This window comes from Pongo pygmaeus, chromosome 18 (genome assembly GCF_028885625.2).
Source record: "Pongo pygmaeus isolate AG05252 chromosome 18, NHGRI_mPonPyg2-v2.0_pri, whole genome shotgun sequence".
In the NCBI taxonomy this organism is placed as follows: Eukaryota; Metazoa; Chordata; class Mammalia; order Primates; family Hominidae; genus Pongo; species Pongo pygmaeus.
In genome coordinates, this window is record NC_072391.2 from 23,827,665 (window position 1) to 23,842,071 (window position 14,407).

Consider the following 14,407-nt stretch of genomic DNA (forward strand, 5'->3'; position numbering starts at 1 on the left):
GTGTATGTCTGTGCATGTGTATGGGTAGTATATGTGTGTGGTGTCTGTGTTGTGTGTATATAAGTGTGAATGTGTATATATGTATATGTGGTGTGTGTATGTGTGGTGTATGCATGTAGGGTGTGTGTATATGTGTGTGTATATGTATGTGTGTACATGTGTGTAGTGTGTGTGTGGTGTCTATGTGTATGTATATGTAGTATATGTGTGGTGTATGTATGTGTGTATATATGTGTAGGGTGTGTGTGTGGCGCTGGGTGCAATGAAGTTTTGCAACATAGAGGAGGGAGTGTAGAGTCTCAGTTCATACACACACCTACATGAACACACACACACAAACATACTCCTCAGAGAGGAGGTCAGGGAGGAGGCGACTTCGAGACAGAAGAAAGGGAGGCGAGGGTGGTACCTGCCCATGCTGGGGTGTGCAGGGGGACTGGGGTGGGGAGACCTGCCCACGCCGGGGTCTGCAGGGGGACTGGGTGGGGGGACCTGCCCATGCTGGGGTCTACAGGGGAACTGGATGGGGAGACCTGCCCATGCCGGGGTCTGCAGGGGGACTGGGTGGGGAGACCTGCCCATGCCGGGGTCTGCAGGGGAACTGCGGGGAGACCTGCTCATGCCAGGGTCTGAAGGGGGACTGGGGTGGAGACCTGCCCATGCCGGGGTCTGCAGGAGGACTGGGGGACCTGCCCATGCCGGGGGTCTGGGATGGGGGGCTGTGTGTGCGTGCATGTGTCCCCGCCCCCCGCGTGCGTCTGCAGCAGGTGCCTTCGGATCGCATCTCAGGAGCTGGAGCTGGGCGCGGGATTCCTCCCTGCCAGATCGTTGTACGTGAACTTCTCTTTGCAAAGTTCGTACGCGAGTGAATCGCTCAGCCTCGCTCAGCCCCGCTCAGCGGGCCGGGGCCGAGCCGGCGACCTCCCTTCGTCTCTTCCGCCAGGCAGCCCGCGGAGGTCCCTTCCGCTCAGCGGCCAATCCGCGGGGCGGGGGCGGGGGCGGGGGCGGGGGCGGGGGCGGGGGCCGAGGCCTCGGGGGAAGCCTAAACCTGCGCCCGTCGGGTCTCCGCTGCCCGCCAGCGCCGTCCCTGCCAACCCCGCCACTGCAGGGCCCGGGCCAGTTGGGAGCAGGGGCCGGGCCGCGGGCGGAGCCTCCCGGTCCGCGCACTCGCCCTCGGCCAACTGGCGGTCTTGCAGGCGGGCGGACCCTCTGCCGCGCTCGGGGCTCCGGCGCCGCCGCTCCTCCTGCTCGGCCCGAGCTGCCCGGGCTCGGCGCGCGCTTCGGGGCGAGGCCCGGCGGGTGCGGACGCGCAGCATGGTGGCGGAGGACGAGGGGCTCCGGGTCTTCCCGAGCGTGAAGATCAAGATCGGTGAGTGTCCGCCGGCAGCAACGCGTCCGACCCCCCGGCCCGACCCTGTCCTCTCCCGCGCCCGCCTCTCCTCCCCAGATCCTTGCTGGGGACCCCGGCGGAGACGCCTTCCAGGCGCGGCGCGCTCCCCGGAGAACGGCTGGTCCGGCGCCGCGGCCCCTCCCCAGCTCCCCCCCTCCTCGGGGCTCGGACTGGGTCGAGTCGGCTCCGGGGGAACGCGGCTCCCTGCGCCTCCTCTGCGCCCGGAGCGGCCCCGGTCCCTGGTAGCGGCGGAGGAGGTGGGGTCCCTGCGCCGAGGGACGTCTGTCCGCGTGTGCGCCCCCGCGTGTGCGCCCGAGCGTGTACCCCGCGTGTTTGCAGGAGTGCGCGCGCCTGAGGCTGTCTGGGCGCCTGCACTTCAGGTGTCAAATCCACTGACGTCGGGGTCTCGGCATCTCCCTTTCTCCGCTGCGCCCAGAAACTTCCTTTCCGGGGAATGTGGAGGCTCCTTCACGCCTCTCCCCAGGGGCGTGAGGCCCGGGCGCGCTGCTGCTGCCGTGCGCGCGCGTCTGTGCCTGTGTGCGCGCGTGTTTGTGTGTGCCTGTGTTTGTGTGTCCATGTGTGGGTGTGTGTGTGTGCGCGTGCGTTTGTGGGTGCATGTGTGGGTGCGTATTTGTGTGTGGATGCATGTGTGCGCGCGTGTGTATTTGTGTGTGGGTGTGTGTGCGCGCGCGCGCGTTTGTGTGTGTGCATGTGTGCACACGTGTGTGTGTGTGCAGGTGTGCGTGTGTGCTGGTGGGGCGTTCTGGTTGAGGGCTCCCGCGGGGCGGGGAGACCCCGGACCCATGGGCACCAAGTCCCCTTCCACTGAGAAGTGGCGGGCGAGCTGGTGGCGGCCAGGGCCTGCGAGGCTGCGGTTTTTCTCTGGGCTTCAGCAGCTTCTGAAGTGGGCTCTGGGAGGCGTTTCCGGAGAGGAGGCTGTTTCTGGACTTCTGGTTTATCTGGAGGGATCTGCTTTTCCCTGGTTGTTTTATCTTGGGAGAGTGATGTGGAAGTCCTCCCCCTCCCCCAGAGCAAGACCGTTTCCTGGAGTGACTGTTGCATATTCATGCCATGAGTGTGCTGGACCACAGCACGGTTCAGGCTGGAGAGGCTTCCAGGGCCTGCAGTGTCGCGGTCCCCACGGTCCTTCTCCCCCACTGAGCCGCACTTCGCAGCCGGCCTCTTCCCGTGTGAAGAGGCCTCCGGGAACGGGCCGAGTGTCAGTTGTTGATGACATTTGATGCTGCCGGAGGCATTCCAGCTCCCCTAAACCAGCGGGCTGTTTCCTGTCGGCTTTATTTTGGTTTGCGGATCATCGCTGAGACACTGTCTTGATATTTGGCCCAGAAGCGCTGCAGCTAGGATGTGGCTGCACTTCCTCTTTGAGTAGTCCAGAGAGGAGGGATTTCTTCTGTTAATGTAGTTTAAATCTGCTGTCACTTTCATACAAGAGAGCCAGAGTTGGCGCTCCCTGAAGTGTCTGAGGTCGCCTTGCCTGGGTGGGGAAAGGTCGCGGCCCGTGGGGGTCAGTTTGCCGCTCTTTCCTTCAGCCAAGGCTGCTTGGTTCAGCGAGCGAGTCCGAGAGGTGTGAGAAGCACTGGGTTTCCTCAGTCACGGCAGCAGGAGGGCTGGAGGTGGGTGCCCCTGTGGGGCAGTGCGAGGTCTCCAGGCAGCAGGCAGAGGTGGCCTGGGGCTTTGCGGCTCGCGGGTGGGGGGCCCACAGCCGGCACAGCGTGGTCGCTGTGTACTCCAGGAAGGGCTACGATTCAGTCTACGGCAGGACTTTACAGAAGGCATGGGAAGTAGAGCAGGAGGGCGAGGAAAGACCAGAGTCTCAGACCAGACACTCAGACCCTGAGTGTCCCAGAAGGCAGCTTCACCAGCCTGCGGGCACTCGGCCCCACTTCCGACAGGCGTGGGGGTCAGGCACCCCTGGAGGATCCCTCCGAGACAAGGAGGTTTGGAGATGCCACCACTGGGTCAGGCTCTGTGCTCCACTTTAAACAAGCCAGTGAAACCCTGGCTCAGCTGAGGCTAAGGCTGCTAATCCTACGTGGGGCCTGGATATTATCTGAACCTTTGACCCTCCCAGGGGCAGCAGCAGTGAGGACGGGTAGAGAGGCTCAAATGCCAGCTGCCCAACTCTCTGGATGTGGCTGCAGTGAGAAGTCCCCGTTTCCTCTCCCCTCCAGAGGTCACCTGTGGGGCCGGCTGCCTGAGGGCTATCTGTGCCCCAAGTAGCTGGGGAGACAGGGCACCTCCTGCATTTGAGTGGAGATGCAGTCTGGGCTGGAGATCCCGAGGGGGACCTGTGGGTGCGCTGGTTTGGGGTTAGTCTCATGTAACTGTGCTGCTGGCCTGATACCCCGGGGCTCCAGCGGAAAGCTCATCTGTAGAAGCGAAGTAGAGGATGACCCTGAGCGGCGCTGGTGCCAGGGGGCCACTGAGCTCCTCAGGCTCTTTCTTTAATCCACATTCATGGCCAACCTTGGCTCTGACTTGCCCTGCCTGAGTCCCTGGTCTTGAAGGTGCAGACAAGACGGTGCCCCTGTGGTTGATTTGAGGGCCCCTCGCCGTCATTCACATCTGAGCCTTGTCTCCAGGAATGCTGGATTTGCACATGAGTCTGCCAGTGACTTGCTGCATGACCCAGGGCTGGTGTCTTCCCCTTCATAACCTCATTTTTCCATTTGCAAAAGGCAGTCAATTATTGTCTACTATATCCTGTGGGAATGTACAAGGCAGTGTTGTTCAGGGTTAAGTTAACACCTTGCCCCCTCACTCCCAGAACAAGAATTGTCCCTAAAGTTATACCATAAGCAATTCTGCTACTACTCTTACTAAGAAAAAAAGGCAGCACATTTTTGGGGGGATTGGGAGCTTTTTTTAAGGTACAGGGGCATTGGCCATTTAAATTCTTAAATAGCTTTGATATGTGTGGTGGTGTGTGGCCTCATTCAAACGTTGAAATTGGGAAAAATGGAAAGAATCTCTTCCTCCTTCCCCTTCCTCTTTCTTTGTCCTTCCAGCTCTTGCAGGTGAGGTAATAAGAGGAGAGCGCCACGTAGAAGTGAGGTGCTTTGATGGTAACAATTTGGAGTCTTTGTCTTGAAGAATCTGGCTTTCTGCATTTCAGTTTTGTGGAATCATTTTGGATATGTCCTTCTGTACACTTAAACATCTTAAACACTGTGTCTTTGGAAACAGTCATTAACCTTTCACAGTAGAGTCTGTGTATCATGCATGACTGAGCCACACTTCCTATGTGATCGCTGCTTTGAGGAAGCCGGTGCTTCTGACTTTCCATGAGTCAGGGACCCACAGGGAGGGCACTTCCGCCACGGCCACGGCGTTGTTTTGGGTCCCCCGCCCCCAAGGCGTGTAGTGCCTCCTCCCCTCGCAGTGATGTCTTCCGTTTCCACAATACTTACTGCTTGTTTTTAAATGCGGCACCTTATCTTGATACATGTGTTCAATAAAGATCAATACACAAGGTGTTTCTCTCAATCTGTTAAAAAAAAAAAAAAAGCCAGCCCTGCGATCCAGGGTGGGAAAGGCTCTTGCACCGCTGTGACCCTACCGTCGAGCTGGAGGCAGTCAGCGTCCTGGGAATGCCGTCCATGGGAGGCCGGGCCTGCCGTGTGCTCCCCGCTGGGGCTTCCTGTGGCTCTCTGGTCGCTCCCTTCTTTCTCCTCTGGGCGCAGTGCCTGTGGCTCCACTGGGCTCTTGCTCCCTTCCTGTGAGGCTGGAGCTTGTCCATGAAGAAGACCCACGGCCGGTCTGGCCCAACATTGAACCGCTGGTGCCTGCAGGCCTGTGGGGCAGTGAGGGCCAGGGGCTGCCGGCCTCCAGCCCCAGCTATCCCTCTCCTGATCACAAACAGAATCCCACCTGAAGCAGGAGGAGGTGGCACCGGGTGAGAATAGGGAGAATGACAAGTGGGGTGCCTGGAGGGTCCCCTGGACTGTGCCTCCCTGGCCCCAGCTCCTGGGCTAGAAGGTCAGGGCTCCGGCCCGGCTCTGCTAGAAGTGGCAGCTGACACTCTCAGCCTGATGGACTCCCTAACGGGAGGTGGAGGCCGCTGGTCATAGGGCTGTTACAGGCATCAAATTAGGTGATGGTCTGTTTAATAAGTGAAAGTAGCAACAGTGTCTTCACAGGGCTAGGGCTCACTCAGGTAAGAGAAGTGTTTTGTGAATGTGAGGGAGGGATACTGGCCATGCTGTGGCTTTCCCCGTGTCTGTCTGACAGTGTAAGGAGGGGCTGTGTGGCCACACATGGGCCTTGGCATCAGAGATTCTAGATTCCCCTAATGCTAAAATTAACTTGGATATTTTATTAACCGAGCTCAGCTAAGCTGCCTGTGCTATTTTTAAGCCCTGAGGACGAAGGTGCAGGGCTTGGCTGCACCTGGGAAACAGCAGGGGCTCTGGCAGGGGCAGGTTCAGCCTGGGGCCCGGGCCTTGCCTGGAAAGGGGAGTGGGTTTCCTGTGCGTGTGTGGGTGTGGAGGCGAGATGCAGATGCTAAGGGGGTCGTTTCCATGTATTATCTCATTTTATCTAAATTCTCCAAACTCCACGGCATTGAGGTGGAGAAAGGGAGACCCACAGACTTATCTGGGCCCAAGCCGCCCAGCTCCATGGGCTCCTGGGATCCGGGTTCTTCTCTTCACCACTTAGTATTGTCCATTAAGTTTTTTTTCTTTGAGACTGGGCCTCACTATGTTGCCCAGGCTGGTCTCCAACTCTCCAACTCCAGGACTCAAGGGATGTTCCTGCTTCAACTTCCTGAGTAGCTGGGACACAGGTGCTCACCACTGCAGCCTGCCTGTCAGTTTAGAGAGCTGTTTCTTCTCTGTGATCTTGGATTTGAATGGGGGGAATCATGGAGAGTTGGAGAACAGAGAGACTTGTTGGTGACTTTAGGGACACGAGGCAGGCAGTGTTCAGGCAGGGAAGGAAGGAAGGGGCTGCTGGTCTGTGTGGGTGGACAGTGGCCTGGGAGGCCCAAGACACAGGGTGTGCTGGGAAGACAGTTTGGAGATGCAGAGGTGATCCTTTAAGCAGGGCCACAGCCACCCATCCAGCCTTCAGGCGTGTGAGCAAATGGTGCCTGGCAGGTGGACTCAGCCAGGGTGCTGGACTGGAGGGCAGAGTGTGGACCCCGGAGGCAGCCCTGGGGGTGTCATTCCTGGAAGGGAATCTAGCATTGGTGGAAAACACTTTGATTTGCTTCTTTGGAGCTAATGGAAGCAAATGAGGCATTTGGAGCTAATGAGCGTGTGAACCGCACAGGTACAGAGTGGATGAACAGCGTCTACCTGAGGCTGTGGCACCGTGTTTGCAGGTGGCGCGTCATGTTTTAAACACAGACGTGTATGTGTTTAGAAAGGAGATGGACGTATTGGCTGGAAACAGCCACAAGCAACGTGGTGGCTGCTAAGGTTTTGAAAGTGAAGGCTGCTGAGTGATGGTGGGAGGGGCTTGGTGAGGAGGAGAGCTCCTGGGGGCCCTCGGAGGAGAGGCGGACGTAGCGAACCCACTTGGAATCAGACACCCGAGACTGCGTGATGGCCACGTTTCTTGACAATTCTTTGATTTTAGATGACCCCTAACCTCTCTCTGCCTTGGTTTCCTGGTTTGTGAAAGTGGAGGCCAAGGCCTTCTTTTGCAGAGATTAATGGGACTTAGATGCACGCAGGCACTTCCCCTGCTCAGATCTTCAAAGGTGGGAGGTATTTTTCTAGCAGAATTTGAAGCTACCTATTCGTCTGTAATGAATTGGACTTCTATGTAAGCAAATATATAAGTTGAAAAAGAGCTACACTTTAATAAGTAGGAGGGTGGTGAGATCCAGGAGAGCTCACACTCTGGAGAGGTGGCTTTTGTTTTTGGTTTTGGCTGTCATCTGGGTGTCTGGGAGGGATGGCTTTGAACTTGCTCCTGAAGAGAGAGGTGGCTTTGGTTTTGGCTGTCATCTTGGAGGGGGTCTGGGAGGGGTAGCTTTGAACTTGCCCCTGAAGAGAGAGTGAGGTCTCAGGAAGGGAAGGAATCATTTGGGTTGGGCTGGTGTTATGAGATGCAAGGCCTGGCCTTTGAGGGGCCCAGATAATTTAGCTGGAGGGGCCAGTGGGACATGTGGATGGGCCTCTGGCCGATGGGTTGACAGAAGGGGCCACATGGGGTCCCATGGGGATGCGGTGTCACACCCCGCAAGTGCCGGTACCTCTGGAGGGTGCAAGGTTGGACAGCAGGTGCCGGTACCTCTGGAGGGTGCGAGGTTGGACAGCAGGTGCTGGTACCTCTGGAGGGTGCGAGGTTGGACAGCAGGTGCTGGTACCTCTGGAGGGTGCGAAGTTGGACAGCAGTTGTGGAACTGTGGTGGGGGGTCGGGGAGGCAGTTCACTGAGCACATCTCGTCTTACGCAGCCGCAGGTCAGAGCAGGGATCTGTGTTCACACAGGAAAGGAGGGGCTTGCCGTGCAACCAGAGCTTCTAGCTTTGAACCGTAGGTGAAGGCGATGAACAGACACGTCTACTGCAGCAGCACCTGTGGCTAGTGGCTGAGTGAGCAAATAGCAAACAGTAGAAGCAATGTTGAGGAGTTGGGGTGTTCCCACCAATCTCCTGTCGAACTGTCACCCCGTCGTTGGAAGTGGGGCCTGGTGGGAAGCGACTGGATCTTGGGGGTGGATTTATATGAACAGCTCAGCGCCATCCCCTTGGTGCTGTTCTCACGATAGTGAGTGAGTTCTCGCGAGATCCGGTGGTTTAAAAGTGTGCGGCGGTACCTCCCACCTCGCGCTCTTGCCCCTGCTCTCGCCGTGTGAGACCCCTACTCCCCCTTCACCTTCTGCCATGACTGGAAGCTTCCCGAGGCCTCCCCAGAAGCAGATGCCTCCATACTTCCTGTACAGCCTGCAGCACCATGACCAATAAACCTCGTTTATTTTGAATTACCCAGTCTCAGGTGTTTCTTTATAGCAATGCAAGAACAGCCCAATGAGCAGTCGCCAACTGAAATGGTGATTATGTCATGTGCATCCACACGTGGGCTGCTCTGTGGCTTTCAAGGAACATATTAAGCCCAGGCCAAACCACATGACTCGCAGGAAGTTCCACGGCATAGGATTCGAAAGAAGCAAAATGAGAGCGTCCAACACCACCCCCTAGAAAAATGATAAACACAGATCAAATGAGTGTGCGCAGATCAGGGATAAGACCCACACAGCCTGCTAATTGCATTACCTGTGGGATGGCAGGAGTGCTGTGGTAGGAAGAGAGACAGGAATACAAGGCCTTCCGTAGCAGCAAGTATATGTCTATTATGCATCAATGTGCAACTATGTATACGGTGGGTGAGTGAGTGAAGAACAAAGGCGGAGCTTAGAAATCATCCCTTCACAGACTGCAAGAACGGTGTCGGCTGTGGAGGACGCCAAGGCCGAGAAAGAAAACAACTTGTCTTCATTCAAGACGATGTGCTGTGTGGGAAATGCGTGTAGATAGGTGAGGGAGTGGCTCCGTCAGGCCGCAGCGGGCGTCCAGCAGTGACAGGCGGAGTGCAGTTGTGGCTGGCCCCTGAGAGGCCCCGGCCCTTGACAGGCCCCTGACAGGTTTTGGGGCTCCAGCCTTTGTGTCTGGGAGGCTCTGGCACAGGTGAAGGGGAACTGAGGGTTACGTCACCTGTGACAGATGGTTCAGGGTCTCTCTGGGTGTGATGCAGAGTCCAAAGTGAACAGTTACAAACTTTCAAGCTTTGCTGTAGATGCGAGTTTCAGAGTCACCGAGGTGCCCGGGAACCCCCTCATTGGGCCTAGATCCCCGGAAGTGAGTTTCCCCATGGGTTATTGGTCAAACGGCATCAGAGTGTCGGAGATTTTGTTTTTCTGTGAGTATTTTCTCAAAAATAGTGGTTCCTTGTTCTATGAGTGTCTGAAAATATTAGGTGTGTTTCTGCAGACAGGGCTGGATTCCTCAGGCTGTAGCTCTAGCCACCCTGAAATTTGGCATTCTTAGTTTTCGTTTTCAAATAAGCTTGAATCCCACATTTGGAACAATCACCCAAATTTAAGGCTCCGTTTTGTTCCTTCTGGGGACAGTCAGTGCCCTGCTGGTATCACAACACAGCTAGTAACGGCTGCAGCGCTGACCCACGTGTCCTGGGTCCTGAGAGACACCGTGCTGGGCTCCTGGGGGCTGGGCCAGGGGGCTGGGTGAGGAGACAGGAGCCACACTGGGGACAGAAACCGGTGCCTTGACCTGGAATTGATCGAGGAACGACTCTTGCACCTGTTCTTTCCTCTTTACATTGTTTCTTTTACGTTTTCTGAATAATTTCCAACCTGTAAAGAATCATCCGTCTTGGCCCTGACTGCCCATAGGATAAAACTCCAGAGGTTGGTAAGGGGTCTGAGTCTTTCCTAGACACTGTGGGGATCCTTTTTCTGACCACTGACCAGACAGATGTCCGCTCAGGACATGCATGGGGGCCGTGGCTCCCAGCCCCGCATGGCCCAGCCCCTGGGTGCCTCCCTCACCCCAGGATAGGCCAGAGTCCTCAGCCCCTTGCTGAGAGTCACCCTCCCTGCCTGGTGCTCATGGTGTGCCCAGGGTAGGACAGAGGATTCTCTGAGATGCCTGACAAAGCTTAGGGGTGATTGTTATTGTGTCTTCCTGGAGTTTGGTTTTTGGACTTCATCATCTGCAAGCTGCAGCCTGGGTCTGAATTGGGCGTGATCGCCCAGGCCAGCTGTTCATGTGGCGTTGGAGCCAGTTCCCATTTCTGCGTTAGGTTTCATTCCTGGCCTTTTGCCTGCTTTGAGGGGCTGCACAGAGTAGCTGAGGGCCCTTGCATGTACCCCTAAATCTTCTCTTTAGCTGTGTTCCTTCTGAAGGAAAAGGTTTCACTCTTCTTTTCAGCTCTGGAGCTTTCTTGTTTTGGCTCCAAACCCTCGAGGTGCTGGAGCAGCTAGTTTGCCTTGATCTTGTCACTTCTGTGTTTTCTCTTCCCCAGAGCAGCCATTGCTCTGGGAGCCTGAGGGCCAGCCTCAGCCCATGGCCCCTGCTGGGGCGGCTACCTTGGCGTCCAGTGGTGACTGTGCAGGACACGTGTTTCCTGCCCCCCTCCTCTGAGGCTCCAGGAGGAAAGTGCTGTCCCCAAAGCCATGCCGGCAGCAGGAGCATCTCCATGCCGGGCACGCACCGAAGCTGCATCCAGGGTGTAGGGACCCGGGAAGGTTGTCTTGTGGTGGACTCTGATGACCACAGCCCAGGTGCCTTTGTGGCTCGCGGAATCCCTTTCTAGGAGGCTGGGTGCTGCCGCGGCCTTTTCCTTCCTAGAGCCCTTTCTCATGCAGCGTTGGCTGGGCCTGCTCAGCACTGTGGCAGCTATCACGGCAGCCAGTGGTCCTTGCTTTGGGCAGCAGTGAGACGCAGAGGCCTGGAGTCAGGGCTGGGGCCAACCTGCTGGAGACCCCCTTCCTAGCTGCGTCCCTCACTCAGGGCTGACCTGCCGGAGACCCCCTTCCTAGCTGTGTCCCTCACTCGGAGCCGACCTGCCGGAGACCCCCTTCCTAGCTGTGTCCCTCACTCGGGGCTGACCTGCCGGAGACCCCCTTCCTAGCTGCGTGCCTCACTCAGGGCCGACCTGCCGGAGACCCCCTTCCTAACTACGTCGCCCTGTGTGGAGGCCCCACTGGTTCTCCTGAATGCTGCGCCCTCTGCTTCCACGTCAGAACATTTCCCTCCAATGGGCAGGGGCGAACCCACCTGCACCCCCAGGCCCAGGTGCTCCCAGATGCAGAGCAAGCCCACCCAGCAGGGGAAGGCACGGCTCGGGGGCAGGAAGGAGGTGGTGGAGCTGGGGGTGGTTCGGCCCCAAGCGCCCTGAGCCTCTGGGCGCCTACTTCATTCTGGCCCAGGCTGCATGGGGGTTTCCAAGGCTGGGGTCAGACTGGTGGACAGGGCCATTAGCAGAGATTCAGGAAGAGGAACCGGTTCTGGGAAAACCATCTGCGTGCAGAGCCCAGGGGACTGGCCATGCTGGACTCTCCTCCGAGGTCAGGGTGGGATCCTCCAACAGGGCTGGTTTTCCCATGGCCTTTGGGATGAGGGCTTTTCTGGGGAATTCCAGATCCCCCCAGTCTGTAGCTGCCAAGCTCAGCCTTCTCAGGAAGCCTTGCTGGCCGGGGGTGGGACTGACTGCCAAGGGGCCCTGGAGGCTGGAGCAGCCTGGGGAAGCTCTGCCGCCATGGCATGCTGTGCAGTCTGGAAGGGACGCCTGGCCTCCCAGATCCTCTCCCTCCCCGACAACAAATGTCCAAGACTGACTGCTGAGATTCTGGGATTTGCGGTGGGCCCCACAGGCTGGACTCTTCATTAGTTTAGGTGGCTAGAGGTAGGAGCCTCTGGGCCCTGTGTGCCCCTCAGCCAGTCACCTGCAGCGACAGTGGGAGCAGGCTCCTGTACTCGGCCCACAAACCTGGCTCTGCTAGCCCGGCTGCATGGTGCGAGGCAGGAGAGAGATTCCGAGAAGCTCCTTCCTGAGTGTGCAGGGGGCTGTGCATGCTCACAGCTGTAAACAACTAGTATCTCATTCACTGTACAGGGCTAGTGCAATGGGCCATAAACTCACACGGCCATGCTGCTGCACTCAGGGACTGGTCTGGCCGCCCGCGTCCTCAGGGCTACAGAGGAGTGAAGCATTCAAAGTCTTTCCCTGGGGAAGCCGAAGGTCGAAGGTCGAGCTGTGCCCGAGAGGCAGAGGTTCAGGCTGAGGGAGGAGTCCGCATCCTTATGTTCCTCGGAGGCCTCTTCTTGTGACATGCTTGCACACACTGCACACGTATGCACACCCATGACCCTGGGACCGTTTGGGGCAGGGTTGCACGGCTTGATGTGCAGTGTTGGGTGGAAGTAAGGGAGGCTCCGGTGGGCTTCTGCCGGCTTTTCCTTTAGCCAAGATCCGTGGCAGAAGAAACGGGCCAATCTGTGCTGAGTAGGATGCATGGAGTTTAAAACTTCTCAAGCAGTTCTTAATCGTTTTTATTCTACCCCACGTGGCTGAGGCTGGGGACACTCTCCAGACAGCCCTGTGGCTCTCAGGGGCCTGGTCCCAGGAGGCTCGGCGGGATGTGTTTGGGGCACCAGGGTCCGAATGCCCCGCGGGTGGCCTCCTGCCCCCGGCCGCAGTGCTGGGATGCACCTGCCTTTCTACTTTCCACAACTTGAGATCTTTTCTGGCAACTGCTGTGCGATTTTCTAATATTTTGTATTTGTATAAGAAACGTCTTGTTTTTAGGCCCACAAGTTGTTCTTTTTCCTAATAGCTTTTCCCTCTACTTGTCACTGACCTGTTCTCTTAGGTGGCTGCGTGTTACAGGGGAGTCCCCAATCTTTGGACTGTTCCAGAGCCCAAGACTAGCTCGGCTGTGCCACTCAGGGAAGCACACTGGAATTCAAATGAGACAGATGTTATTCTGGGAATGAACTTGATCCTCTTAGATCTGTGTGAGAAGAAAACAGTGGACAAACATTGGTGCTTGAGCTGTAATTAGTAAGAAATTACTGGTGTTCCTCCTCACCCGTGCCTGGTGATAGGAAGTCAGAAGAAGAGAGTGTTTGATCACTTCTAGATCAGTAGGTTCTGATGATGAAAAGTCCCTTTCTGTGTTATCTGTGGGGCAGGGTCACACGGAGTTCTCTGTGGGGATTGTTCTCCACCAGGGCTCGTTGGTCCAGATCCCTCGAACGGCATCGACGCCTGGCTGGAGAGAGGAGGGGGGGCCCTGATCGATGCCTGGCTGGAGAGGAGGGGGGCCCTGATCGACGCCTGGCTGGAGAGAGGAGGGGGGGGCCCTGATCAACACTTGGCTGGAGTGGGGGGGCCCTGATTGATGCCTGGCTGGAGAGGGGAGGGGGGGCCCTTATCGACGCCTGGCTGGAGAGAGGAGAAGGGGCCCTGATCGATGCCTGGCTGGAGAGGAGGGGGGGCCCTGATCGATGCCTGGCTGGAGAGAGGAGGGGGTGCCCTGATTGATGCCTGGCTGGAGGGGGGTGGCCCTGATCAACACCTGGCTGGAGAGAGGAGGGGGGCCCTGATCGACGCCTGGCTGGAGAGAGGAGGGGTGGCCCTGATCGACGCCTGGCTGGAGAGAGGAGTGGGGGCCCTGCTGGTGCTCTCGCTGCTGCTGGGGGATCCTGAGCGATCGGCCCTCAGAGGCGTGAGCAATTGTCTCCAGGACCTCCGTATGGCTTCTTGAATTCCCCAGCTGGTCCCATCCATCTGGAATCAGTGGCATTCCTTTTTGTCTTCATCACTTCCTGCTCCATTCAGCACTCCTCGAGTATTTAGAGAAAGAGTTTCTCAGCATTTGGACCCAAGAATGTGTTTATGGAAATGCTAAGTGAAAATAAAAGACTGGAAAGGAAAAAACACTTTCCACTACGTTTTTGCTAAGTGCCTTTGTTTTTAAGTTTATTTTGTTTTATAAAGTGTATTTCTGTGTTTTCTTTAGGGAAGCCCTTTCTGCCCTCCATGTGCCCTTCCCAGGCCTGGGAAAGAGCTGGGGTGGGTGGGTCAGGAGGAAAGGGGGGTGTGGAGAGGGAGGGGCAGCCAGCCAATGTCATCCCCAAATAAAAGCGCTTTGATTTCTTTCCACCAGATCATGATTCATTGTCATGGGTGACCATTTAGTTCTGTGCTCCCCTGGTTTCCTTCTGGGGGACCCCACGGTGGCACCCACACCCCTGTCGCTGCCCACACCCAAGGCTTCCCTCTGGGTAGCTGCACTGGAACCAGTGGGTTTTATGAACACAAGAATGCTGGTGTTTTTCATGCAGGATACAGCTGCTGACTTTCAGCAGAGAAGGCCAGGCAGTGGGCTAGCCTGGTCTGGTTAATAATTCATCATAGATTTGTGGATGGTCACATTGAGTGTGCGGAGCTTGAAAGCTGCCACTCGCTTAGAAGCTAGTCCAGATTTTAGTATGCCTGTGGCTTAAAAGTGGTGGTGA

General features: G+C 57.0%; 1 protein-coding gene across 1 annotated transcript in view; it reads left to right on the forward strand.

Moving 5' to 3' along the window:
• The first annotated feature begins 1,020 nt into the window (after positions 1-1,020).
• The window catches only part of LOC129016291 (ras GTPase-activating protein 3-like), a 121,796-nt gene continuing 108,409 nt past the window's right edge, over positions 1,021-14,407 (forward strand). Inside the window, 1 exon segment of the mRNA XM_054455594.2 lies at positions 1,021-1,369. Coding sequence (XP_054311569.2) covers positions 1,315-1,369 — 55 coding nt within the window. The 5' untranslated portion in view covers positions 1,021-1,314.